Source organism: Falco cherrug, chromosome 3 (genome assembly GCF_023634085.1).
Source record: "Falco cherrug isolate bFalChe1 chromosome 3, bFalChe1.pri, whole genome shotgun sequence".
NCBI lineage: Eukaryota > Metazoa > Chordata > Aves > Falconiformes > Falconidae > Falco > Falco cherrug.
Genome location: NC_073699.1, coordinates 35,326,924 through 35,353,424, shown reverse-complemented (window position 1 = coordinate 35,353,424; position 26,501 = coordinate 35,326,924). Strand labels below are relative to the sequence as shown.

The window sequence follows — 26,501 nt, the reverse complement described above, 5'->3', positions numbered from 1 at the left end:
GAATTCCCTTCTAACTCATGCCACACTTACTCCAGAGTTTGTATAGCCAGAACATTTGGTGAGTCCAACTATGAGCACTTATGTGCTACTTGAACTATGTTTGACAAGAGGAGAGGACAGCCTGGTCATTTTCATCAGGACCAGCACTTAGTGTACTAATACAATAAAAACAATTTATGTTCTAACAAGATGTAACATTTTGGCCCAGATATCAATTGAAAAGTTCACATTTTTGGGGTTCTGTATAGAGGTAACAATTGTAATAATCTAATGATGTTTTGACTTAGGTATTTATATTGTCTTTACCTAAATCCTCCACTGCAATTATGTTCTGTTCTTGATTCCGTTCAGTGCAAGCATATTCTCCTGATCCTGTGCATGTAATGTATGTAATTGAGGATTTTGGTGACATGAACAGGTTTATTTTGAAGAAGAAAACATTGAACTGGGAGCTTGGAGATAAGAGTTTGACATAAATGCATGCAAAAAGCCACTTGTTACCTCAGCAATGTTAATTATTTCCACATAATAGGTTTACCCCTAAATCAGCCATACAACAAACACCTCACAGTGCTGTGCAGGACCAGCTCACCCCATACATCCTGAGCAGTTGCCAAATGGTGGTATTTGGACTGGGAAGCACCTAATATTGCTCACATCAGATAGCCACTATCTATTATTTTAGGAACACAAGGAGTACCTTAAAAGCTGAGAGAAAAGAAGACTAAGATGACTATATGCAGAATATGATCCAGGCGATAGTACTGCTGAGGCACTTACACCTTGTGGATGATTATTTTGGGGCCAGAGAAAAGCTCTGCAAGTCTGGGGTTCCCAGACTGCATCAACTGCTGACAGAAGTCTCCTTCTCTCTACTTGAGCCAAGGCATGGCATTTAGAAATAGTTCTCCTCTGTGCAAAAATCGCAGCTGATGACCATGTGAAGTGCGTTATCATCTCTGCAGGCTGAGTATAGACAATAACCTGAGGCTAGAATTTCCAGCATCTTCTGTCTAAAAAGCTAGCTAATCATGGTGTTCTGCATAGCCTCCTCAATGTGAGGGCTCTGCACTGGGCCAGGTCAGTTCACTAAGGACCTCAGAAGAAAGAACCTTTTGTCTGCTGGGAACTTTTTTAAAGGAGAAATCTCTAACTTGCTGGCTTTGGTGAGCAGGAACTCTGGAGTGACAATGTGGGTTATCTCCTGTATCGTCCAAGCAGTGCTGGCATCTCTTGCCAAGATTTTCTTCTCAGAGGAATAGGAAGTGACTTGCCTGGTGACCAGCTGGAAGCTGATGGCTTTAATTAGTTTATAAACCACTTCTAAGTCCTTTGCTTGTGCAGTGTTGTACTGAGTCATGCTGGTGAGCTTCTGCTGCCATTGCCTTGCGATACTCTTATGTGTGTCCTGGTAACAGACTTGGAGTGTGAGTTGCTACAAGCTTACTGCATGGTGCGACCTCAGTTGCAGAAGTCACAAGGTAGTTTGTAAGACTAACAGAGCGTACTTGCAAAAAGGTGCATGGGTGAGAAGTCAGGATGATGACCGCTGACACATTCATACGTAAAGAGGAAGGCACACTAGCACAGAAACAGGGAAATAGCATCTGGAGCTGTAAAAACCAGACAGGTAAAGGCCAGATTGTGAGACAGTTCAAAATATCATGGAATACAGTTGGTGAACCAATACATTAGCCTGGAATGTGAAGGCATGTACACAAATATTTTGCTATAGTTGTGAGAATTAACTAAAACAAAGACTGAAATGCCCTTGTTGACATCAGATTTAAACTGTGCAGGGCTTTATCATGTGGATGTCATTTTCATTGCATCATGGCAAACAACTTCAGTCTGGAAACTAAGCTTATTTCTGTAGTCAGGCTTATTCGTTTTTACATAACAGGTTACTTAAACATGGTGTATTTCAAAGTGTATCAAAATGTGTATTTCAAAGCAGATTGTATCAACAATGGCCAGAAGTCAGCAGAGTGGCAGGTGGGCTTTTTCTACTGCACTGATATGCCATGAAGCTACCGTTGTTGATGCTTGTATTATTCTCTCATTAGAAATTAGTAGTAAAGCATCATTTTTGTAATACAAGGAAGGGCTCTAACCTGACCTCACTGAAGGACCAAAAAGATATTTTTATTTTCATAATTGCATTTAACTTTCACAGAATAGCTAGAATGAATCAGAATGATGCAGGGTTCTTCTGGATCTTGCTCAGCACTGAACAGAAACACAGATGAAGGTGTTAAAAATGACTGCAACTAGATTTTCAGACAGAGTTGAAAATCTACAATGAAAATTAAAAGGTGGATTTACAACATGACCATTGTATGCACTTCTGCTGAAACCATCTTGCAAGTTGATGCAGCCAGAATACAACTAGTCGTTGGCAGTTGACTACTAAGGAGACAAAAACTTTGATATGGAAGGATCTGTGCCGTTTTTCCATCTGTACTGACATTTGCAGTACCTCGCAAATGATTATAATGATCATAAAAATATATTCCAGGAAACTTCATAAAACTTACGCAAACAGGATGCTTTCCTTCCTGTGCACAGAGTCAACAAACGTGCTGTGACACATAAGCTTTCAAAGAAGTGTTCAAATGGGGCCTAAGTGATTACAGGCTTTGCACTGTCCTTTGCCCAGGAATGAGTACCCCAAACAGTGCGGAGGTGTCCGAGTGAGTGAACAGTTTGCACTTACTGAAACCACTGCTGCTCCTTCTATTTGTATTTCCTAATATGATTCAAAAGTACCATCAACTTTATAAACACCTGTTTGTTTACTATATTCAGGTGTGATCTAACACTAAGAAATAGAGGAGATGAAGAAAGGTATCTGTCTTTATTAGTTTCTAAAAACCCTCACAGTATGTGGTACCAGTAATGACAGAAATGGGAGACGAGATTACACTGGCATCTTTTCTACCCAAAATGTTAATGTCAGAGCCATGAGTAATCAAATGGCTACAGTAATTATCTAATCTGTTCCCTGTATTTGTATTGCTTGAAATGTATTTATAATGCTTCTGTCACCACAGGATTTGTGAACATTTGCTTTAGGAACTGCTCCTACACATTCTGTACGTGCAAGTAGGCCTTACTGTTATGCGTCATTCCACTGATTTCAGCAGAGCTGTGGCAGAGGAGGGCAGGTTTATGGAGCATAGTGTGGATTTATGTGAGATGCTTGAGCTAGTGCAGGTACCATGCTGATGTGTATTATGTCCTTCTGCTGTTGCTAACATGACTTGCTTTTTGTCACTGCTAAGTAGCTTTACCAGTGTGCAATATTATCTGGACTGGACTGCTTCCAGTATCCAACTTCTTTTCAAAGCTAGCTTATGACTTTCTTTGAGGCACTGCATTCTGCCATAAAACCACTGTCGCAGATTAGAGCGGTCTGATGTGGGTAGAAGACAGAAAAGAAGGAGGCTGGAAGAGATGAGCCCTAGTCAATGCCAGGCTCTCAACAGCAGCTTCTTGACATGGGCTCAAGCCTACAAATATTAACTGCTGAATAATCAAAGAAAATAGGTATTTGATTTTAAGAGCAATGGAACTTCTATTTGTGGATGTATGTCTGTGTGTGCTTAGCATGTACCACATACCTACTGCTAGAAATAGCGTGATAAAATGAAGATTCACGTAATTAAAACGCCATTCCCTCAGTGCTGCTGCTGGCTGACGTTATTTCCCTGTTAAGAACCTCAAGTAGATCTTCTAGGAAGCCTACGATGCCAAACGTTGTGTTGTGCTTAACCCTGTACTTGTCCTTTGTGTGGTGCTCCTGCTGACGTCAGTGGAAATGACATGTGAGAGTGCAAAGGAATCAGGCTGAACTGATTCTTTAATCTTAATATAAAGTGGAAGGAAGCCTTCTGAAATGTACAGAAATCTTATTCCTTCCTACAACATGAAGGGATGTTTTCTGCTTTATTCTTCAAGGATTCTTACCTGCATGGATTTGTATATATGTGTGTGTTTGAGAGACTTGGACAGCACAACCAGCAGACTTAAAAAGTGATTGCTGGAAAGTATCTATAATGGGCAAACATGGAATTCCTAATAAATGTCTAATGTGCATTTCTGTTTGCTGTGCTACATCACATACACCACAGCCACTTCTGAAAAACTTCTGTGTACACAGTTTTGCCTTCACATTTCCATTTTGTGGTCGCTAAACCATCTTGAGTAGAGGCATGCAAATGCGAGAGGATGCACACTGTGTTTATTAGTAATAAGCTTTAAATATTTTCTGCTTATATGCAAAGGGGACTGATAAATGCCTTTAATTTTTATAAGCAATTTCCCAGGTGGTTTCTTCGGCTATTAGCAACAGTAACCACATTGTACAAATAGACTTTTCCCCCCCTGCTTAACAAATAAAAACAAATGACAGATATTTTACAATGTTGAATGTAAATGATGGAGTCATGGTGTTCTACGTTCACAATGACCTCACCGACAGCAGAATTTAGACCCCTGTGGTTGAACCGCAACATAATAAAATTAGACCCGTGTTTGAATAAGCCGTCTTAGGAAAATGGGATAAACCAATACTACGGTCACAATGTCATTCCCGTACCAAAAATTGCTCGGAGCAAGAGGACACTGAGAAGCCTTGGAAAGCGACCACCTGCAAACCCGCCCGGGTGCGAGCTCCTGCTGGGGGGCGGCCGCCCCGCCGGGGCACGTGGACCCGGCACAGCGCCGCGGTTCGGCTCTTCGCAAAGGGGCCGGCGAGGGCTGGGCCCCCTGTCCGGCGGCAAAGCACAGAGCGTTGAGCAATATAAAAACATCCGAAATATGCATTGCTCAATTTTATTCTCGCAAGTCCATCCTCGGGAGCGGTAGTCGACGCGCTCTCACGATAAGTGTGTATTTCCTGAGTGTTAAGAAGCGAACGCGAGCAGCGCTCTACCGGCCGCCTCCTCCGAAAGCGATCAGGAAAAAAATAAAATGCACTGTGCGGTAATAAGCAACAGCGTCCTCGTTCTGCTGATGAGCGGCCGCAGCTCCCCCCCCGCTAAGTCCGTTGATCTCCGCCTCTAAATCCCCGCTAATCCCCCCCGAAGCCCGGCGCCCAGGACTCAGCCCCCCGGCGCGGCGGGGTGCCGGCGCCCCCCCCGCTGCCTGCCCCGCCGGCCGCCGGGCCCTTCACTCCGCCCCCAGCAGGGCGCAGCACGAGACCGCGGCGCGGGCCCCGCACACGCGCCGAGCCGCGCGCACACACACACGCGCGCACGGACAGACACGCGCTCCCTCGCTCGCACCGGCGCACGGAGGCGCGCACCCGCCGCGCGGCCCCCGGCACCTCCCCAAGGTCACGGCGCCCCGCAGCGCCCCGCACAGCGGCCGGGCGCCCTCAGGTGCGCAATGCGGGGAGGGGCGCCCCCACGCCGCCCGCCCTGGCTGCGGCCGCGCCGTGCCGCCCGGCTCCCGGGGGCGCTGCCGGCCCGGCCCGGCCCGGCCCGGCGCAGCTCCGCGGCCGCGGCGGATCGCGGATTAAAAGGGACCGCTCTCTCCGCCCCCAGCGGAGTCTCCCTCCGCCCCCGCCCGCGCTCCCCACCCCTTCCTCCGGCCGCGGAGAAGGGCATGGAGTTGCCGAGAGCCTATAAAAGCCCCTGAGAGCCCGCCGGGGCCACGGCGCTGCGACAGCCTGCGCGGACGCAGCCGGGCCGCGCACCATGTCCCACCACTGGGGATACGGCAGCCACGACGGTGAGTGCCCGGCGGGGTGCGGGGCTCCGGCACGGCACGGGACACCTGCCGGCAGGTCCCCGCTCGCCGCGCCCGGGACGTGCCCGCTGCGCGTCGTGCCGAGCCCTTGCCCTGAGCGGGAACGGGCTGGGTGGCGCTGCCTGCTTTTATTATTTTTCTTTTTTTCTTCTTCTTCTTCTTTCTTTTTTCTTTTAACCTTGAGATGCCACCTGCGCCCGAGCGGCGCGGCGGCGCGGCGCGCGGCTCGCCCGGAGCATCTCCTTCCCTGTTGTCATTCCTTTACTTCGGTAAAGGCTCAAGGCAGAGGGGAGGACGGGGCGCTGCTCCAGCAGGACGGGGTGGCCTCTGGAAGGACTCCCCGGTAAAACCCCAGCGTCAGCCTCCAAGGCTCAGGGACCGCTGTGGGCCCTGCCTTGGTCCCCAGGTGGGATTGCACCTCGCCTCAGTTGCCAGCACTGGCACCCTGCGCGGATGCTACATTATTAAGTGCTGATGCTAGTGGAGTGCGGGCTGTCATTTATGTCCCTGGAGCCTCCTGTCTTTTCCCACTGAGCTGCTTTACGCTGTCTTGCAGGACCTGCTCACTGGCACGAGCACTTCCCCATCGCCAATGGAGAGCGCCAGTCCCCTATTGCTATTAGCAGCAAGTCCGCCAAGTACGACTCCTCGCTGAAGCCTCTCAGCTTCAGTTACGATGCCAGCACAGCTAGAAACATAGTCAACAACGGGCACTCCTTCAACGTGGAGTTTGATGATTCCTCCAACAAGTCAGGTGAGATTTCATCTTCGTGTGCAGGGGTGGAGATGGGAGACCCAGCTACTGACACAGCTACTGAAATGCCTACTGAGGGCATAGGGGTTTTTTAAAGACAAGAAAAGACCGAAGTGTTTCGGTTGCAGTAAGGTCAGGATTGAGCCCTTAAGGATTCAGCATCCCACAGGGCTCCTTTAGGCTAGAGGGAAACTGAGCTTCCGTTAGAAGAAAACTAGGCAGTTTTGAGTTGCCTTAATCTAAACTCCAGAAAAGTGAATTGCTTTATTTTTGTTTAAATCGGAAGGATTTGTAGAAAGGCTCAGCTGTGGAGAGAAGAAAAAGGAAAAAAAAAAAGATGATTATTTGAACAACTTCAGGCATAGCTCAATAGCTCATCATAAACTACCGAACAAATGGTTAAAAGAAGGGGCAAAATACATCACAGGAAGAAATTTGCCTTAGAATAACAAAGGATTACAGTTAACAACTTGAAGTAGAAATAGTTTGAAAATAGTTTCTTTGGTTATCAAAATATTATTTCATATTTTTGAAGCCAATATGCTCCCAGGTTAGTACAGAAACAGAGGAATGATTCAGAAATACCTCTTTGTTCTTTTGTAATTTAAACAAGCATTATCCCTGACATTTCTTGATGCTGGGCTTTCTAGATAAAGATAATGTGTCTGACACATTCCTACAAAGTTTGCTAGCAGCCAGTCCTTCCACAGCATCTTGCTGTTCATCGTACTGTGTGGTGAAATTAAGTACTGAATCCTGGAAACCTTTTAATAATCTTTTCTGAAAGGAATGGCCACATTAATGGGCAGATGGAATCCAAGCTGCACTTGCAACAAGGGTTTTGTAGGTTGTCTTTTAATTGTATTTTTTCAGCTGGTTGAGTTTGCAGAAGTCATAGCCCTGCTACAATGAATGTGCCTCTGTTTTTCATTTAGATAGCAAAACCAATCCCGTTGTCTCTGCCTTCTGTAGACACTGCATGATTCAACTTGCTTGAGCAAGTGCCCTATTTTTCCTAAGCGTTTTGTTAACAATGCCATTTAGAGAATGGTGCCGACAACAAATGATCTGTGCTTCCTAAAAATGTGAGGTTTTTGCAGGTAATGTAACCGCATAACAGGTATGCAGCATTGCATTAAGATTTTGACTCTGTTTTAATTACAGTCTTTATACTGAACAGTATTAAGTGGCCAGCTGTAAGTCTTCGCAGCTATATGAATACACGGGTCCATGCATAATTCACACAGAGCATCCACATTAATATTTGCATGGTTTTTAAAAAAGAAAAAGGTATTCTGACTTGTTAGTGTTTGTTTTTCTGAAGCACTGAGGAGCTAAAAGAGCTGAATGCATGTTCATTTTACCAGTGTTATGGGGAATAAGGTAAATGATTCAGAGTACAATAAAAGGGATTATGTTTTCAACAGATACGTGCGAGTCTGCTCTTGCTGTCATCCTGATATTACTGAACCCAAGGGGAACAGGTTCAGGTTTGAGTTGTGTGTGCATAAGTTTGGAAAGATAGTGAAAATTAGGTTGTATTGGGTAATTTGGGAGGAAAAAATGGCAAGAACATACAATAATCTAAAGAAATGTTTGTAGGAAGAATGCTCTTTATGAGAAAAGTCAGTGCAGAACCAGAACATCTGTGACAGGGATCCTCTGACAGATACGCTGTGACACAGCTTTCCGAGTGGGAGGACAGGAGATGCAAGTAGAAATATTCTCAGTAGCTCTATTAGTGAATCAGAAACTGCTTATTCTTTAGGAAAAAACCCTCACCATTAAACAGATCTCTGTGAAGCCAGGTAAGGGTGGATCCTTCAGTATCCCACTTCCTATTGAAAACTACAATGCATGGGATCTACCTGGCAGCACACTTAATGGCTTCATTTGTATGCAGTTAACTAGGTAACCTACTTTCCTTACACAAAATAGAGCTGTCTTTGACTTGACTGTGCTTGATTCACTCCCGTTTCTGAATTTGAGACTAACTATAATGTGTGTACCAAATTCTTCGTTAGACATTATGCAACAGTCACAAGGCGAAACTGTGAGAGTATATGATGTGCTGGTATATTTTACAGAAGACAATGGAAGAAAATCCTGTGAATGCTTCCCACAGACTGTATTGCTTGCTCCTATGAGCTGTCCCATATGCAGTATGAATTATCTGTGGTAGTAGGCACAAAATTAAGTAATGAGATATTGTTTGTGTGCGATCTTCAGGACTTAGTAGGAGATCCATTCATTAAGAATCTTCAGGCTCGTAACTAACGACACTGAAGTAAATTGCACAGCAGTTCTAGGTATTAAAGTCTGTTTGACTCCTGCTCTTCAGAGTATGCAAAATGAGTTCTTGCAATAAAAAAATAACAGGTAGTAATAGCATAGTAAAAATAAGTAAGAAAGCTGAGATGCATGTTTGGATAAAAATTCTTGAAAGTAGTTGTTACTTAGGTCTTCTATTCAGAAAACATGTAATGTGAATACTGTTGATCATAAGTAACAACAAGTAGATATTGGAATCATAAAAAATTTTGATGTAAATTGTTGTTCCTTAAATAAAAGGCTCTTCTCCCAATATGTATATTTGTTACATTATGTCTGTACATACAAAAATATGTAGGATAAAGCTGCTGCCCGTATCTGTGAAAAACTAAAAATCTAAAAGAAAAAACGGGTTTTCTTGAAATTATATCCCCTCTATATTCTGTAGCATAGTAAGGATGTAAAATAAAAGTTTAACTTTTTAAACAAAAGTAATTTATGTGCAGTTTATGTGACTAATGTATCTTCACAAAAGAAAATGTTTTCTTCTCTGCTCTTAGGTCTCTTTACTGATAGGTGGAGCTTTAATGACCTAATTCTTGATGGAGGTTGTAATTATGCCTATGTCCTATACAATGTTTGCTTACAATGATGTTTTAACAGAGAAATGATGTTAACATCTTGTGATATCTTTAGAACCTGACTTTTACTTTCTTTTTAATTTTCCTAGATATGCTTAGATGTTACTATCCATGCTTAGAAAACCCCTCTTCCTAAGCAATTACGCCCAAATCTTCAATTTCAGTTCTTGTAGTACAGCCTTCAAATTTCTTTCTTGGGTTATGTGACAGATGTTATATTCTAGAATACACTTCTGAGCACTCAGTCAATTCCCAAGGTGAAGCCCCTTCATATTTCAGTTGCTGGTTGGTAGAAATGGTGTATGGAAAGAAAATTCACAAGCCAGCATTGCCATGTTTATGAACATTTTTTTTGTTTGCTGAAATTCCATTATTTTCTCTTGGATAAAAGGCTATCTTCTGTCTCATTTCCTTGCAGTCTTTCGGAATGTTTTTTTGGATTTGTATGTAGAAAGTGAACAATGAACTTCCTCTTCCAGTTGTTAGTTCGTCTCCCTTCTCCTTCAGTTCTGGCAGCTTTAGTTGCTTTCTTAGTTCATGTCCACTGTCTTAATAGTAGTGAAAATTAAAGTATTTGTAGGCATAAATCTTTAACATTTCTGTAACTTTAAATAAAACCAAAAAATCACTATGATATGTGTCACTAGGAAAAAACCCTCCAAATTCAGGTTCATCCACTCTTATATCCTGGGACATGACCTTCCACATATAAGTGAAGTAAATGGTGCCGATAACTGATAACGCACCTTATTTCAGGACCTTTACAGCAAAGGAGTGTCTCATTAAGGGTACTTATTTTATCATATTAAGCGCTTCATATTATAGTCTGCTGTTAAGGACACGTGTGTTGTTTCACTTGCTTTAGAAGACAGAAGTAAAGAGTGACTTCTCAGAGCTGTAAAACCACAGGAAGTGACTTTGCTCAAGAAAACCTCAAGAGTCTGAAGAAGATTTTGTAACATACTTACAATATGTTCTCTATGTAGGTTTCCCAGAAAAGTTTTTAGAAATCACCTAAAACCTGAGGTTCAAATGGGAAGTGCACACGGCAGCAGGCACTGTATTCTGTGTTTTCTGATGTTGTGTTTTGATGAACATATAAAAGGAAGAAGTAAATCTGCAATTAACTTATTCATAACAAGAATTTTAGAATATCGTATTTTATCTCTAGAACCTGGCACAAGTGAATTGCAGCTACGGTGTAAGGCTCTAGAGACATTACTAAATGTACTGGTAATGTCTGCTTGTGGATCAGTGTCTTAGTTGTTTCCTTTTCCTTCCTTGCTACTGAGCTAGAGAGAATATTGAAATTCCAGACAGGGTCCCAAGTAAATCTCATATTTTTGCAAATATTAAATCATAGTAGAACTGTAAAATTGAGAGAGACCTAGGGAAATGAAAATACTGTACTGGCTTGGATGCTAGCACCCCTTGGGAGGCTTTCAGTAGTTGTAATCAAATACATTACCCAATTCTTCCTATAATGGTAAATATTAATGAGGATGCTTCGGCTGCCTTGAGTTATGACTTGCTGTACACAAACCAATTTATTTTGTTACATTGGTTATTCAAGAGCCAGTGCATTAGCTGATGAGTTACTCTGAAAGTTGTGCCCACTGTTGCTCTTTTCCTGCACTTCCACCTCAGCTGGTAAATGGAGGAAGAAACACGGAGGTCTGCCGTCTTTAAGGAACAACTCTTAATCAAAGTCACTGCCACTGGTCTATTTTTAGGCTTCCAAGTTCCAAAGATGTAATATTAGCTATGCCAGAATAATACTGCATGTTATCAGTATGCAGTCATGGATTGAAGGGCCACAATGCAGTATAGCCTAAGCAATGCAATGACCCTCTGGAATCATAAATCAGTGAACTGATTGCTTATAGCTTTAAGGGACTGTATTCAGACACCTGCTTATGTGTCACAAGTACTTTTGTGCACTGCTTGGCTAGAAAGTCCGAGGTCCCAGAGGGTGTGTGATCTTTAAGTCATTTCTCTTGTGAACTTGGGTCACCAGAAGCTGCAAACCCTACGTAAGCAAGTGACTTGAGAATAGCTCTAGTGCTTCTGGGAACTGGAAAGGAAGATGAGAGGGCTTGAGATCAGTCCTGCATGTTTCAGGCCTTCATTTCATTTTAGAGCCCCAAAGTGCCCTTCACTTACATCAGCTTTTTTTAATTTTTTTTTTTTAACATGCAACGTCTGAGCAGAAATTTGACATGGATTGTGCATTTAAAAATCATGGCAACTTCCTTCCCTTCTTTTAAGTTCCTCCTCTTGAGGCGCTTTTAGTGCAAAACCAGGAGAAACTAGTCGGCTGTTATCAGCTAAGGCCACTTGGGAAAGTTTATTTTTAAGATGTAATGAAGCTGTGTGCCAGATGTCACTACTCGCCCCAGCCGATATGCTTGTTCATTTACTTACAGGCGTGAGGGACTGATGTGTACTTAGAGGCAACGCTCATGCTATAAGTTCGTTGATCCTTCATTAGATCTCTACGTAGTATGAGCACCGTGTCGGTACACAATTTTCAGTGCTGTAAGCAGTCACTAAGATTAGAATTACAGCTGCTGCCATCAGAAATTAAACCCATTATTACTTTTAAAAGAATTTTAGTGCTTCCAACTCTTACGAAGTCATTGTCAGCTCATGTGGTGTGAAACATGAGGATCAAAGGCTGATCAGGGACTCAGTACTGCAACCTTATGACTCTTGGGGAATCTCCATTTAAGAGACTACATGAGAAATAAACTCCACTGGTCCCAGGGAGTGGGAGGGAAGTTAAGAACCTAAATGGCTTTGTATCCTTAGGCAAGTCAGAGTCTCCCTGGCTGCTACCCAGTCTGGATGAAATAGTTCAACTGAGGTGAATCAGAACCAATGACCGCTGCAAATACACAAGTCTGCAGACCGGCTGCATTTTGGCAGGTGTTTCATTCTGGTCTATCTCTGTGAAACATCCTTATTGCCTTATCAGGCTAACCCTTTAGCAAGGACAGAGTAGGGTGGGTTTTTTTCTTATGAGATACCAGTTACGTAGTTTTTCTTTTGGTGAAGCACATTACAGATGTTTTCTGCAAGTATGATCCCCTGGTCAGATGCTTGTGTGCTGTCTTGCTCTCTTGCTTGCCATGATACAGCATCCTAGGAGGAATGTCTGAAAGAGATAACATAAGGAAGGCAACATCTCACAAAATGTGACGCTCTGTACTCCACGTTTCACAGAAGTGACAGCTCACCCTAACTGAACTCTTCAGTCTGTCAGATGGGGAAGTCCATCCTTGCATAAGAACACAAGGCTAATCCCCGAGCATCATTATAAGAACCATTTTTTGTGCCATTAATAGTGCATGGTGCTCAAGACTGTTTTTCTCAAGTAATGCTTCATCTACTCTGTCTCCTCAAGGCGTGTTTTCTATCATACAGATGTCTGTGTATACACAAAAGCTTACAAAACATTAACACTTATGTATATACTATGCATATATTTACATATGTACCTAGAACATCATATATACGTGCACATCTACTGTACGCTGATACAAAATCATGGTTTTCTTTATGCCAAAGCAACGTGTGTGCAAGAGGGCTGTCCTCAAAGGTAGATGCTTGAATGTCCTGCTGCCAGGTTTTTGTTTGGTGGAATGTCAATTAGAACTAATTAGAACTAAAGAGCTTTGGACATCCATTGTGCTGTAGTGGACCCATTATTTTAACTGCTGGAAGGAGCTTTGCTGTCAGTTATTTCCATTTGAAGAACATTTTCTCATTCTGCATTCTCTCGGAGTAACAAACTTTAGAGTAGTATTTTTCTTACCATATGAGTTTGTAGATTTTTTTCTGGAATTCATCTTGGAATTCATTCTAACTCATGAAATGATCTTGTAGTTCAGCCATTTTGATTATTTCCTTGACAGGTTTATTGCCTTGATGAGATTTATTAGCCTCCTGCTCTGTATAGAGAGAATGTCCCATAGGAGGTAACTAAATGACAGTAATTCCACAGTATTCCTGCAAAAATTCACAGATGTGTATGCTGCCACTTCCTGAAAAAAGGTATGAAGTGGCCCATGGTATTTTTGACAAAGCTGTTCTGTTCTGCGTGGGAAGGGTAACTACCCAGGGACTTGCCTTTCAGTAGAACAGTGAAGTTGTGTGGCCTCAGTAAACAGCTGTCCCAAATGCAGCAAAATGTCATTTGATTTCTATGTGTTTCTAAATATCCTAAGAAAGTATAATGGAGACAAATCGAGTTTGCCTTCTTTATCCAAGAAATCCTACAGATGTAAATAAATGGAACAGTTTGTGTGGTTATTTGACTTTCCAAATTAATGCTGCTAATACTTATGTCCACCTAATTTAGAAAATGTTATGAGATCATTTAATAACAGTGCAATATAATTACTGGATGTTACTAGTATAACTTCTCCAGTAAAGGGTAGAAGGTTGAAAACCGTTACCATTTCTTAATCTAAGCAAAGTAGCTCCAAATTTGTCACTGTAACATTTCAAATAACTGCTAAATAGAAAAAAAGTTGTATTTTCAAGCTGTCACCTCTGGGCTGTTACACATCCATGGAAACCAGTTTATGACGTAGATTGTGTTGAGTAGGTTGAATCTGTATGAAAAGAACGTGTTTTCCAGGTTGGCTTGTGCTGTCTGCAGCCTGCATCTGAAGCTGTGCTATGTAATAAAAGGGAACACAGCTATGTAGGTATTTCCAGGATTGTTTTCAGTAATATTAATTTCAAAAGGGAGGGAGATAATGATGAAATGCTCAAATATGGATCAGAATTTCCTCATCACTCAAAAAAAGGGGATGGAAAGGTTGGACTTGTGTTGTCAATATGGCCTGAATCGATGTTCACATCACATGGGACAAGGACAGGAAAGTTCCCAGTGTGAATATTGCTGTGATTCTTGGTGAACATTTAATTTGGAAAAGCTGGTAGCATTTATTCATGGTTTTAAAAAGCTTGTGCTGGAAAAAAAAGAAGCTCTAACATTTCTACTTTACCTTTTAAGTTTAATTCTAAATTTCACTTCTTTGGAAAGGCTGAGAAGTATTAAAAAAGTAGCTGCTTAATATAGGCTAGAACAAGAAGGGCTGTTCTGTAATTAAGCCTGCTGAATTTGTATTCATTCACACTAATCTAATTATTACTTTCTTTGAATGCTCTGCTGTGAGTCAAAATAAGCTAGTGCTGGATTTGAGAACCACAGAATGAGAAAAGTAAGCAAAAATTGCAAAGAGATTTTTGTGCATCTGTTGAGTTTTATGGGACTAGAGCAAACTTTGTGTAAAGAAACAACACTGCAAATGGATTTAAGAAGATTGCATGATTCTGCTTTTTAGCATGCTTTCCATTGATCGATAATGGCAGATTAACCTGTGCTGTGCTAGTGCTTTCTGAGGTTGAAGAATGGTGGAACCTCGGTCCATTTGTACCTGCAATGAGCAGCAAGTCCATTAGCCAAAGGAACTGAAACTGAAACATTGCAACTCCATGGCATCATTTTTAAATGAAACGTGGTATTGTGTGGATTAAGCGATTTTGCATCTGTAAAGACATAGCAACCTATTACTTCATTTTCCAAAGGATCTAATGCACATTCACAGTCACTGTTCTGAAAAAAAAGGTATTCTGGTTTGTAGTCCTTGTGCTTGAAACAGTTATGCTTCTTGGCAACCAGCACGTGCAGAAACATAGAAGTAGAATAAGATATGTTCCTATTTAATTACTTTAAGTAGCTATTCTTCTTTGTGTCACATAGCTTGGCAATAGGTAGGGCAAGTCTTGGTCTGTTGACTGTTCAGTGTTGGCTACAGTATCAGAAATTACAAAGACTGCAGTGGAACATATATTCACATTTCCAGATAGAAATACATGTTGGGAGTCTTCTAAATGTATTTACCACAGGAGCCCCAGGCAAATGCTGAATTTGTCCAATGAACCCAAATTTTGCATGTGTAAGGCACACAAGTGGAAATTAATGTGTTTTGTAGAAATCTTGTATTTAATTTTGATGTATTCCCGTTTTTTACTGAAATCCTTCTCACCTCATTGCCAAGTATCCACAGCTGTTGTTGTCTATGCTTGCATATAATCAGAATTATTGAAACCTGAACAGACAGTGACCTATTCCTATATGCATTTGATGTATATTTTCACACATGCACGTACTGTAATAGTGTCTAGACTAATTGCAGACTGAGAGGAAAGCATCTTTACTCCACAGAACTGTTTTGTTTGTGGCACATACACAGAGCACACTTACATGTAATATCTGGTGTCACCACTCTTCTGTCACTTTATTGTGTATATAGATATATATGTATATATATAAATTGATCTCTACGATATATGACACTTCAAATTACATTGTAAATTTTTTTTTAAATATTAACATCCTGAAGATTTAATTGTGAATTTGAGACACTTAGCAAAAAAAAAAAAAAAATCCAACCAAAACCAACCAAAACCAACAAAACCAAACCAACCACAAACCAGTGCGAAACCTTGCTCTAATAACTTAGATAAATAGCTCTATTTAGTAGAACTATTTGTTACTGTTCTGTGCTTTATGCTGCACTGGAGAAGACATTGTCTGTGCCTTGAGCTTTTTACAGTAATGGGGCTTGATCCTGCATATCGTAATGGCAATTGGTCACAGTTTAAGTACAAGGTTAAAACTAACAGCGTAAGGGAGCTCAGGGGAGCTCACTCCTGTATAATTGAAAGTGTGGCTGGGCACTCCACTTAGAGCAGTCCCACTGCAGGGGTAATGTCAGGTAGTGGAGAGTGTAAGTAAATGCCTCATTTCCAATCTGTATTTCAAAAACTGTCTCTGCAGGCATTGACATTTTAATCACCATTTTTTAAAAAATTCATTCTTGAGGAGTAAAAGATGGGAGGGCCAAGAGATTTGAATTCACACTTCTACAATGCCTTGCACTGTACCTAGAGCTTTACCTTGCTGCAACCCATGGCTAACAGGTGTTTAGGTTTAATTTGGAACCAAAAGCATTTTACTCAATTCGATCTGTCACAGGATTTGCAGGATTAAGCGCTAAATGGATAAAGTGTCTAAAATGAAGGGACAGAATACATTAGTAAGTGAAAGATTATTTGGTCTCCAAGTGCAGTTCCATAGAATAACTCTATATGGGCCTCTTACAAAGGCTATTCTTTTTCTTGGCCTTTTTTTATTTATTTGGTGACAGAAAAGTTACATCCTTAGCTCTCCCCTCGTCAGCTGTAATATTAGCATGCCTGTTAAATCGCTGATGAGATGCTCACTGTAAAGTCACTGATGTTTTTAAATGTTTATTTATTAATTCTGTCATATTGCAGCAATGTACCTTTTAAGTTGATCTGGAGTAGCATGGCAGCATGTAGAGCAATGAGCTGTAATTCACTTGGAAGACTTGAGGTGGACGTTCCAGTTTGAAATAAGAGTCAATAAGGAAGGCTATGGGAGATGCTAATAGAGGCTCTTTGCTTTGCAGTGCTGCAAGGAGGAGCGCTGGATGGAGTCTACAGGCTGGCACAATTTCACGTTCACTGGGGATCCTGTGAGGGCCAAGGGTCTGAGCACACTTTGGATGGTGTGAAGTATGATGCAGAGGTAGGACATGCTTGAACTTCTCCAGTCTTTTATGTATAATGACTGTTTTGTTTTATTTTATTTTTCAATATTCTGCCATACTAACAACTTCTCTACAGATCTTCATAGGGCAAGAGATTGTGGAGGTTACCACAGAAGATTTTGGTACGGTGCCACCCCAGGACCTACTTGCAAGAGCAGAGATTAGAATTGGAGGACTTTTATAATTACTATGTTTTTTCAGCTACTTCATGTCAAAGAAACTACAGAAGCAGAAAAAACCCACATTAATTATCCCTGGTTTTCCCCACTTTCTTGTTGACTCTTGAAAATGGCAAAGAAATAGAACTGCAGCACCTCTGCACACACACATATCCTCTTTTCCTGGCTTAAATTTTTAACATCAGAGACATTTATATCAACAACAGAATAATTTTGGGGCAGCCCCTTTCACCTTTTGGTAGCAAAGGAGCTAGGGGAGCTGTGAAGAGGGCAGACAGCAAAGTGAGACCTTGCAGGTGCAGGTGCTCTTTGTAATATCCTTAAGACTCCAGATGTCCCTTGAACAACTTTAAGACTCTGTATTACAGTCTCACTACAGAAATGGAGTAGCGCCTTGTGTCCCGCTTTTCCTTGTCCCCTGTTTAGAAATCTGCCTCTGGAAGCTGTGACAGACTTTTAACCCTTTCATAAATACACATTTTCTGAGCATACTTGTGATTTTCATTGATTGATAAAAGAAATGACCTGACAAATTCATTGGCTCTGTTGTGTTGTCGTGAGGTAGAAGTAGCTTTTGTCTTATCTGAGCAGCTTGCTGTTGGCTTATATCTGTTCTGAGTACCACAATTACTTGCTGAGCTTGACTTGCAGATATGGGGAAGCAGCTAGATGAACTTAAGAAATAACTTGGAAATGAAAAATAAAGCAACATCCTGGCTAATGTGACCTGCAGATTTATTTCATACTCTTTTCAAAGGCTTTCCAGAAAAGTACAGGACTGTTTTTTAAAAAACTGTCTAGATTGCAGGTCAGATTTGTAGTTAATGTGTCTTCTCTTCTCCTTCTCACACTGGCAGTCATGTATTTCAGTGTGGATAAGAACCTCAGGATATATAGCATTAAAATACTACATCAATATCTTAAAGGCTGCATGCAGAAAAAACTCATGCTGAAGATAACAGGAGTTTTACCAGACTAAACGCGGAATGATATATCCACAGTTTGCAATTAAAACTCACCTAGGAATAAGAGTGAGAAGCAAAATAAAATGCATGACAAAAATCTCTTTGCTTAATTGAAACTTGGAAATAGATGAATGATTCAACAAATTCTTAACTGTACACAAAAGTTTTTAAATTTCAGCATTAAAATGCCATCTGCTCTTAATGTTTAATAAATCACTTCCCTGCATTCTCATTTGTGAAATATTGTGGATGGAATAATAGTGCTTCTTGTTTTCTTGCTCCTAGCTCCATATTGTTCACTGGAAAGAAAAATATGGTAAATTTGCTGAAGCTGTGAAGCACCCTGATGGTTTGGCTGTGGTAGGCATCTTCATGAAGGTAAGTTAAACTTTTTCCTTTGTATTATTTGGATGAGTCCAGTATGTTCATTGTGTTGCAGGGGGACCTGACAGCCTAAAATACAGAATGAGGCAGCACTTCTATACTGCCTAAACCCATAGCGAACTGGGTGGTGCTCCAAATTCTTGGCTTTCTCTACATATAAAAATTGTACACCGGTCATGAAATATGACTGCCATTCATCACTGTGGCAGCCCTATAACAGCATACTTGCCATCATCACAGCAGTGACACTGCCGTAATTCTTATCAGTGAAGGGTGATGACAGAGACACATTCAGTGTGTATGAATCTGCAGTAGAACCAGCTTAAATAACACCTATTTTCCTTTTCCTGTCATTGTTAAATGTCCAGAGCATTTTGTCTTGGTTGAATTGTCTTCACAGCTGGTTGGAGAAGGTGGCTGTGCCCCAGCAGTGTGTGCTTTCTCCTGGCCTCGCTGTGTTCTGTTAGGAGGGTGACTTCTATGAAAAAAGAACAGCTCAAGTCCAAAAAGAAATCCACACACTGTAGATGTAAATAACTTAATTCTGTCCAGTGTCCTTGGCTGATCCATTTGTGCTTCCTGTCAACTGGCATGATTTTACAGAGACAGTTCCAGTAACTTTTGCTGTAATACTCCCGTTATGTAATGAAATGTTGCTGGGAAAATGTTTCCTTGAGAACTGTAACAGAAAACTAAAGGTATCGGTGACAGTGCATGATCGTTTTCTTTTCATATGGTTTGTGTTACAGGTAGGCAATGCCAGGCCTGAAATACAGAAGGTTGTGGATGCTCTGAACTCCATTCAAACCAAGGTAATATTTGCCCTCTGTGTCGATGAGAATGTTGATGTTGAATGAGAAACAATGTCTTGAAAGTCTTATAACGTAAGAAATACATTGCTGAGAGTCTTTAATCCCAAATGTACTGTAGGAGGCACTCAGCACTTCATGCCAAACTCCATTTCTGCCTTTCTCATAACATGGAGCTTCCCATAGGAGACTTTACTACTGCAAGCCCGGGGTGTGTCTGTGGTCTCTCCCCTGATGCTAGTTCATCTGCTTTCTTTATTGTAGGGGAAGCAAGCTTCCTTCACAAACTTTGACCCCACTGGACTGCTTCCTGCATGCAGAGACTATTGGACGTACCCCGGCTCACTGACCACTCCCCCACTGCTCGAATGTGTGATCTGGCACGTTCTGAAGGAGCCCATCACTGTCAGCCCCGAGCAGGTAGGTCTGCAGTGGGTGATGCCAGTAGGTGTGTACTGGAGTCATACTGATTGCTTCAGTTCAGCCCTCCTGGTGATCTTTAAAGTGGTAGTTTGTGTTACTGCACAGCTATGCAGGGTATCACATGTGAAAAATATGTGTGAACTAGTTAGCCTCTTTTGGCAGGACCCTGCTTCTATGTGTGGATATAGTTTGCTGTAAAATGTAAGGCTGTCTTCCGTTTGGACACAATCCAGGGAAAATTTGGGGGTTTTAAAAACTTAATCAGGCTTTCCAGATACATGGTTAGAGCTGACATGTGGTAAAAATCTGGGAAAATTACAGCATGCATGAAAGGACCGTTTGCACATGCAGAGTTAGTCTAGCATGGATTGTGAGCATCAGCAGGTTTGCTGTACATGCACACATCACCATCTGGGTATACTAGCCCTGAAAATACCATGTTTACCAAGCATCTGAAGAGCATGTATTCTGCATCCACAGTCTCACACTGTAGATCGGTGGTTGGTTTGTTGATCTTCCAGCATTTCCAGGACACGGAGCTCATTTTACAAGTTCTGTTCAGCACAGAACAGACTGGGAAATCCCACGCAGAATTGTGACAATCCTAACAAAACTGTGTTGTTTGGAAGAGGCAAAACTTGCAGATTCCAGAAGTCTGCTGCCTGAAAAAATCCTTTATTTTGTTGAGCAGCTTGAGGAGTATAGAATCTTCCTAGTAGGAAGGAGCTTGTGCAGATTAAATCACTCCAGGCCCTAGCTTTCTGCACCATCCATTAATGAAATTAGATAGAGGCAAGATTCCACCCTTGGGTTTGCATCTGTGTGCTTGGGAGATATAAATAGAATCTAGAGCCTATAAATATAAACTAGCCCTGAAGGGCTCTAGTTTACCCTTCAGACTCTTAAATCCCTTTTATCAATGGCAGGCATGCTAACAATATACACGTAATTCTAGGGATTTTATTCAGCTGATGTGAAAAATGCGCAACTGAGTTGTTGTGGGACTTAAGGTAATAAAAGATAGAATAAAAGACAGGAAAACTATCGGAAGTAATAATTACAGCAGTGATTACCATTAAACTGCAAGGGAGCATTAAAGTTGACACTGTTAACTTGTTCTGAACTACTGGTATTGCTATTGATAATCCAGGGTTTGCCAGTTTGGTTTTATTATAGGGCAGGAGCACACTCACCAAAATAGAGTTGTTTTTCCTACTACACCTACTTTAACCACCTACAAGTGGTAAAAGACACCACTTGTTTCTCCCACACACCCCTCTCCGTATTACCATCGACATTTCAAAGATGGATGTGAGATCAAAACAGTGTGTGTGGCAGCTTGCCTTTTCGTTCCAAAACTGATCAAAACAAGAAACCATAAAGTTGAGTATTGACACTGGGTTTAATGAAATTGTTTTTCCAAAGGTCGATAAATGCTGGATATTACAGCATGGTGCAGCGAGCCTGTTATTTGCTATAGTGACACAGGAGTTCCTGGCAGAGGTGGAGCTCTAAACTTAGTTCTGGTCAGTTGTGAAGGTAAAGTCCTCTCCTGGGCTGGTCACCGCTGGGGGCCTTCCTCCCTGAATAAGGGAAAGCCTGGCCTGCAGCCTGACTTGCATGAAATCCTGTATCCCACCTATGTGTTTCTGTCAGCAGTTCCAGCTGTGCGAGATCACATTTGGGTGGGTTACTATTTTGGCACAGTCTTTTTACTAGTTTTGGAGATGCCCATTTAGATATAAAGGTGCTTTTATTACATCATACTGTGGAAACACCAATTTTACTTTTACAAGCAAGTACTAAAACTCTACAGTATGTTCCTATTGATGTGAAATAGTTTTCCCTCTCACAGTATTTGAAAATCAAGATATCTGTAATGAATTTGGTTGCTGTAATTTGACCCAACAATAAGGTTGTCTTCTTTTTTTTGTTTTAAATTTCAACTGAATTAAAAAAATGCAAGTTTCAAAAGAGCCCAAACTATACAACTTGCAAAGGATTCTGAAAGGCTTTCAATTCTGATCGGGATCAAGGACAAACAACTCTGTGTGCGCAGCGTTCAGGAAATGTGTGCCTATGTCCTTGTTTTCTGTGCTCTCTTAGTTCTTCTTGCTAGGGTGTTTTGTGGACAGGAGAGCCCGTGTCAGGGGCAGGAAATGGTGTGGATGGAAATGCAAAGACATATGGGTGGTGACACCATCTCTAGACCATTAGTGCTGGCAAAAGTGTGAATTGGACCTCTGGCTCAAGCCCAGGGTGTATAAATCAAATAGTCCTGCTGAAACAAGAGTATGCATTTAGGATGTTTGTGCCTTTGTCCACAGATGTGCAAACTCCGTGGCCTTTGCTTCAGTGCTGAGAATGAGCCTGTGTGCCATATGGTGGACAACTGGCGCCCGTGTCAGCCTTTGAAGAGCAGAGAAGTCAGAGCTTCCTTCCAGTAACCTCAGTGCTGAGCGTGTTAGAAATTGCTGTGTTTGTGAGGAGCCCCTTTTGCTAAGCCCAAATCAAACCTTTGCCTTGTGTGCCCTGGCAACATCTTGTCTCCCAGATCCGTTCTTTCTTTTGCTCTGCATCTGAAACGCCAGCTAATGAAATGTGAAAGGCTCTTGGCCAAATAGGAAAGGGTTCTTAAGGTGTGGGGGTTGGGGGAGGCATGGAGTGATGGTGGTGGTTGTGTGCATTTTGGTGACTATTACTGCTACTTACACTTTGGTATAACAGTATGTTGGCTACTTGGGAGAGAATATGATGATAACAAAATAAGCCATTTTAAGAAACCTCATCCACTGATGTGATAGTACACATAACTAACTAAACTTGAAGCTTTGTGAAAAGCACAGGAATACAGAATCTAGGTATGATTTAGGAAAAAAAGTATTTTGGAAAGTAAAGAAAAATGACTATTGAGAATGAGACTTCTTAGATTTTAAGAAACTGACATGTAAATATTTTTGAGACTGTTTTACATTTTTACCCATGCTATCAACAACCTTGATTATGTCTTAATGGTAGTGTTGGACTTTTTTAATTAAAATGTCCTAAATTAAGTATTACCTTTAAAAGTTGTTATTACCATAGGAATAATACAAAATAACTTTTCATTGAAATAATATATGCTCTAATTTAAAGAGGAAAATAATATTGTATTTTAGATAACTTCTCTAATAAATCTATACTTATATTTTTGCTTCCATGCTGTTATTTTAATTTAGGAAATGAGTCACTAATCTGTTTGTATTGTTGCATATTAAACATAATTACTAAACATCTAATACGTTGGGAATTAGTTTCAATGACACTGAAGATGAATGCAAACCTATATGGATATGCTAGGAAATTTTGTTAGCCAAAAAGCAAGGTGCCTCATCTTTATGCAGAGCATCTATTCAATCAGTTTCTCCAATTAGTCCACATCTTTCAAGGCTGTCCCCCCAGCCTTTGGTTTTTAGCTTCACAGTATCATATTGTATAAATGATTTCAACAGAGGATTTTTTCAACAGAAATGTTGCTAAGCACACAATAGCTTCCACTAACTTCCATTGCTGGATCCTTGCTAGCTGATTTCTTGTGTTTCATGAGCACATATGCGATAGATACCTAAATATATATCTGTTCTAGATACACAGGATCCAAACAATACCATGAGGGGTTACCCTCCTTCTCAGTCCCTGGTTGTAGTGAGAAAAGCCATCTTCAAATCTCTCGTCTCACTGGGTTCTGGTCCTAGTTTTTAAGGCAGATTATTACAAGCTTCCTACCCCATCAGGGGTCACTTGGTAAGATAGATTTTGGTGGGCTAGGTTCTGAAACTCATGGGACCTTGAAATGTGTGAAATGGGAATGGATCCTTCTCAGAGTGCATACAAACATCTCCAGAAAACACTGTCACATCTATCCCTTTGAAAAGCTTCCCCACTGAAAACATATACACACCCCCCCAAAAAAACCAAACCAAACCCCAAAAACAGAACAGAAAGCCAAAATGTTCTTTTGTCACACGTCATTGTTCTAAGTTCAGCTTTTCTGAATGTAGCTATGGAGGTACTTGTCTCTTCCAACAACTGTGCTAACTGATTCAGGTTCTTCATGTTGAGTGTTTTGAACACATTTCTGAGTGTCACCTGCAGGCCTGATTAGAATTATGAATCCAGTATGTTGTGGCCTAAAGCTGTTGAAGCAAGCCAAGACAAAACACCTTACAGAGTTACAGAATGGCTGAGGTTTGAAGGATCTCCAGAAGTCATCTGCTCCAACCCTTCTGTTCAAGCAGGGCCATCTAGAGCAGGGTGCCTAGGACCATTCCCAGATGGCATCTGAGTATCTCCAAGGATGGAGATGTGTGGGCTTGTGACCCAGTTATTTCAACAGTTAGATGCTTTTGCTGAAGCTGAAGAGACGTGCTTGTTAGCAGTCACAAATGCTAAAGTTTTTCCTGAAATTGTGTATGTATGCCAGAACTTGCTCTGAAAGGGGGCAGCCCTACTCTTTGCATAATGAGTATATCTTATGAGTACTCCTATAGTTATAAAATATGAGAGCCTCAAATTTTAACCCCGTATCTTGACAACTGTGATACCCTGACTACTAGGTAATCAGACTGTCGGAGGAGTGGTAATCTCATTGCTACCTGTACAGCTTAAATAGCCCCCAGGCTGGTACATGATGGAGAATGTGAACTTCTGGCTATGGTGAACTAATGGCTATGGTAAACCCTCAAAACCCCTGCGAAGTTCTGACCACCACTGCAATAAAATCTTTCATATCTCATGCTCAGTCGCACTTCAAGGTTGCTCCATAAAGGAACAGCAAAGACAATCGACATCAGCCATATATTTATCATCTTGTTTGCACGAGCCTGTTTACCTGGCATGTTGCCATGTTTGCCTTTGCTGAATATGAATTACTTTTGTATTCAGCCAGACAATGCAAGCTGGTGTTCATAAATCATATACATGGTGTACAGTTAGAGCCTGCTCTATGTGTTGCCTGTGTGGTCTACCAGGGAAGACTCTTCTTAATTGGTTGTTCTTTTTTTTCTTTCTTTCTTCTAAGAAACCACCTTAGAGAACCGCCTCCCAAAATCCTCACAAAACCCCCTCTCCAGTGTAAAATGGTACATGGGCTTATCACAAATACACACTTTGCAGCTAGACTCTTGTGGAATGGATAGCCTTCTCAAGGAAGACATGTATATTAAGGCCAATCCAGAAATGAAAAAACGATTTCCTTGGCATTCATGATCAATTTCCTGAACAGTGAGTTTAATTAAGATAAAGATGAATGGAACCATCCAGTTCTCCCTGACCTCTATTCTCCTCCACTATCTGCCTGTATGAAGAAGTTATAATTAGGTCTTGCCATTGTTCCACAGCAGACATAAAACACGCATTCTAACATCACACTCGGACCTGTTTCAACTGAAAAAGTTTATGAATTCATAACGAAAAAAAAAAAAAAGACCACTTTGGTCATGGAATGGAAGATGTTCCACTGCAGGTAATTGTGTTACTGACAACGAGGAAGCTTTGATTAAAGTGGAATTTGTTTCGGGGTGGGGAGGGGAAAGGCAGCTAGTGTGTTAATTTGAAGTCATTGTAAGATACTCAGCCGGCACTTTGATGGGGGAAAGGGAGAAACACGTTCACTTGCAAACTGTTCATTTTGCACAGTTTGTGATCTTGTCTCGCACTTGTCTGCCAACTCCATGTGTTGGAACATTTTATGATTTCTCCACTGCTATTTCTAAGGGGTGGATGTGTCCTAGATTGACATGGGCGGGTAGACTGTGATTAGAGATGTTCCCTGGGAGATTAGATAATAATGCCCTGCATGGAGTCAGCAATATTTATAGAAGTCCAGATAGTTTATAGAAGAGTATCATTCACTAAATGACAGCTTTAGGTTTTTCTAACTCTTCAAAGAAATGCCCTGCAAGCAACAGCTGTGTCAAATCTAATATCATAGAAACAACCAGTGATGGAAGTACAGGCAGTGGCTTTATTAAAAAAGTTCCCATGGACCCTCTAACGTCAGCCACTTCCTCTCCAAACATAGCATCTCATACAGTCATGTAGAACCTGATGGCAGTTGCTTACGCTGAGGGTTTCTCCATTTTAAGTCTATTTGGCAACTGGATGCTCCACTGCTGTCCCCCTTCCTCTTTCAGGATGATGGTAAAGGGCTGTGCTGCCTGGACACCACCGACGGTTCGCTCAGGCTGTGAGACTCCCCAGCCACCGACTTCCTAAGGGTACGAGTGCAAAGGACACATGTTTGAAGACACCACGGCTCCATACCAAACAGTGAGAGATAAAATGACAAAACTTTAAAGGGATCCCTGACTAATTTTAGACCACGTCTTGCTCTTTTTTTTTTCTTTCTTTTTTTTTTTTTATCCAAACCACAAACCAAAACTATTTTGGGTATGTCCCCAGCTCATTGTGGATTACAGTGTAGTGATTCTCCAAGCTGTCATGTTCATCCAACATCGAGGTCTTCAGGATGCTCACTTTAGTTCAGAGCTCAAAGCAACATAGCTATGTTGCCTGAGCTGATGGACCCAGATTCTTAGCAGGGCTCGATGTGTTAGCACACTTAGCATGGTGCAGCTGTGTTGCCTCTGATCCCTGAATAGAATCGGTTTTGTCCAGTGAGGATGCCAA

The 26,501-nt window shown here is 41.5% G+C and overlaps 1 protein-coding gene and 1 long non-coding RNA gene across 3 annotated transcripts in view; one reads left to right on the top strand and one right to left on the bottom strand.

Moving 5' to 3' along the window:
- Nucleotides 1-5,483: 5,483 nt before the first annotated feature.
- CA2 (carbonic anhydrase 2) lies at nucleotides 5,484-23,019 on the top strand. Of its 2 annotated transcripts, XM_055703581.1 has the most exons (8): nucleotides 5,526-5,736; nucleotides 6,311-6,508; nucleotides 7,936-7,998; nucleotides 16,932-17,050; nucleotides 18,502-18,594; nucleotides 19,350-19,412; nucleotides 19,674-19,829; nucleotides 22,160-23,019. In XM_055703581.1, the coding sequence occupies exons 1-8, from the start codon at nucleotides 5,703-5,705 to the stop codon at nucleotides 22,277-22,279; spliced, it is 846 nt and encodes a 281-aa protein (XP_055559556.1). In that variant the 5' UTR covers nucleotides 5,526-5,702; the 3' UTR covers nucleotides 22,280-23,019. The 2 variants fall into 2 exon arrangements, with proteins under 2 accessions (XP_055559557.1, XP_055559556.1); XM_055703582.1 differs by lacking the exon at nucleotides 7,936-7,998 and having other exon boundaries at nucleotides 5,484-5,736.
- A 2,324-nt stretch (nucleotides 23,020-25,343) lies between these two features.
- The window catches only part of LOC129735487 (uncharacterized), a 43,763-nt gene continuing 42,605 nt past the window's right edge, over nucleotides 25,344-26,501 (bottom strand). The window contains exon 3 of the long non-coding RNA XR_008731186.1: nucleotides 25,344-26,083. This is a non-coding gene — a long non-coding RNA (uncharacterized LOC129735487). The remainder of the gene's footprint in view (nucleotides 26,084-26,501) is intronic.

Bases quoted from the DNA above. Each gene is read 5' to 3' on its own strand.
- CA2 (XM_055703581.1), top strand. From the start codon at position 5,703: ATGTCCCACCACTGGGGATACGGCAGCCACGACG. The intron at 17,051-18,501 runs GTAGGACATGCT...TCTTGCTCCTAG, and splicing joins GTGTGAAGTATGATGCAGAG to CTCCATATTGTTCACTGGAA. The intron at 19,830-22,159 runs GTAGGTCTGCAG...CTTTGTCCACAG, and splicing joins TCACTGTCAGCCCCGAGCAG to ATGTGCAAACTCCGTGGCCT.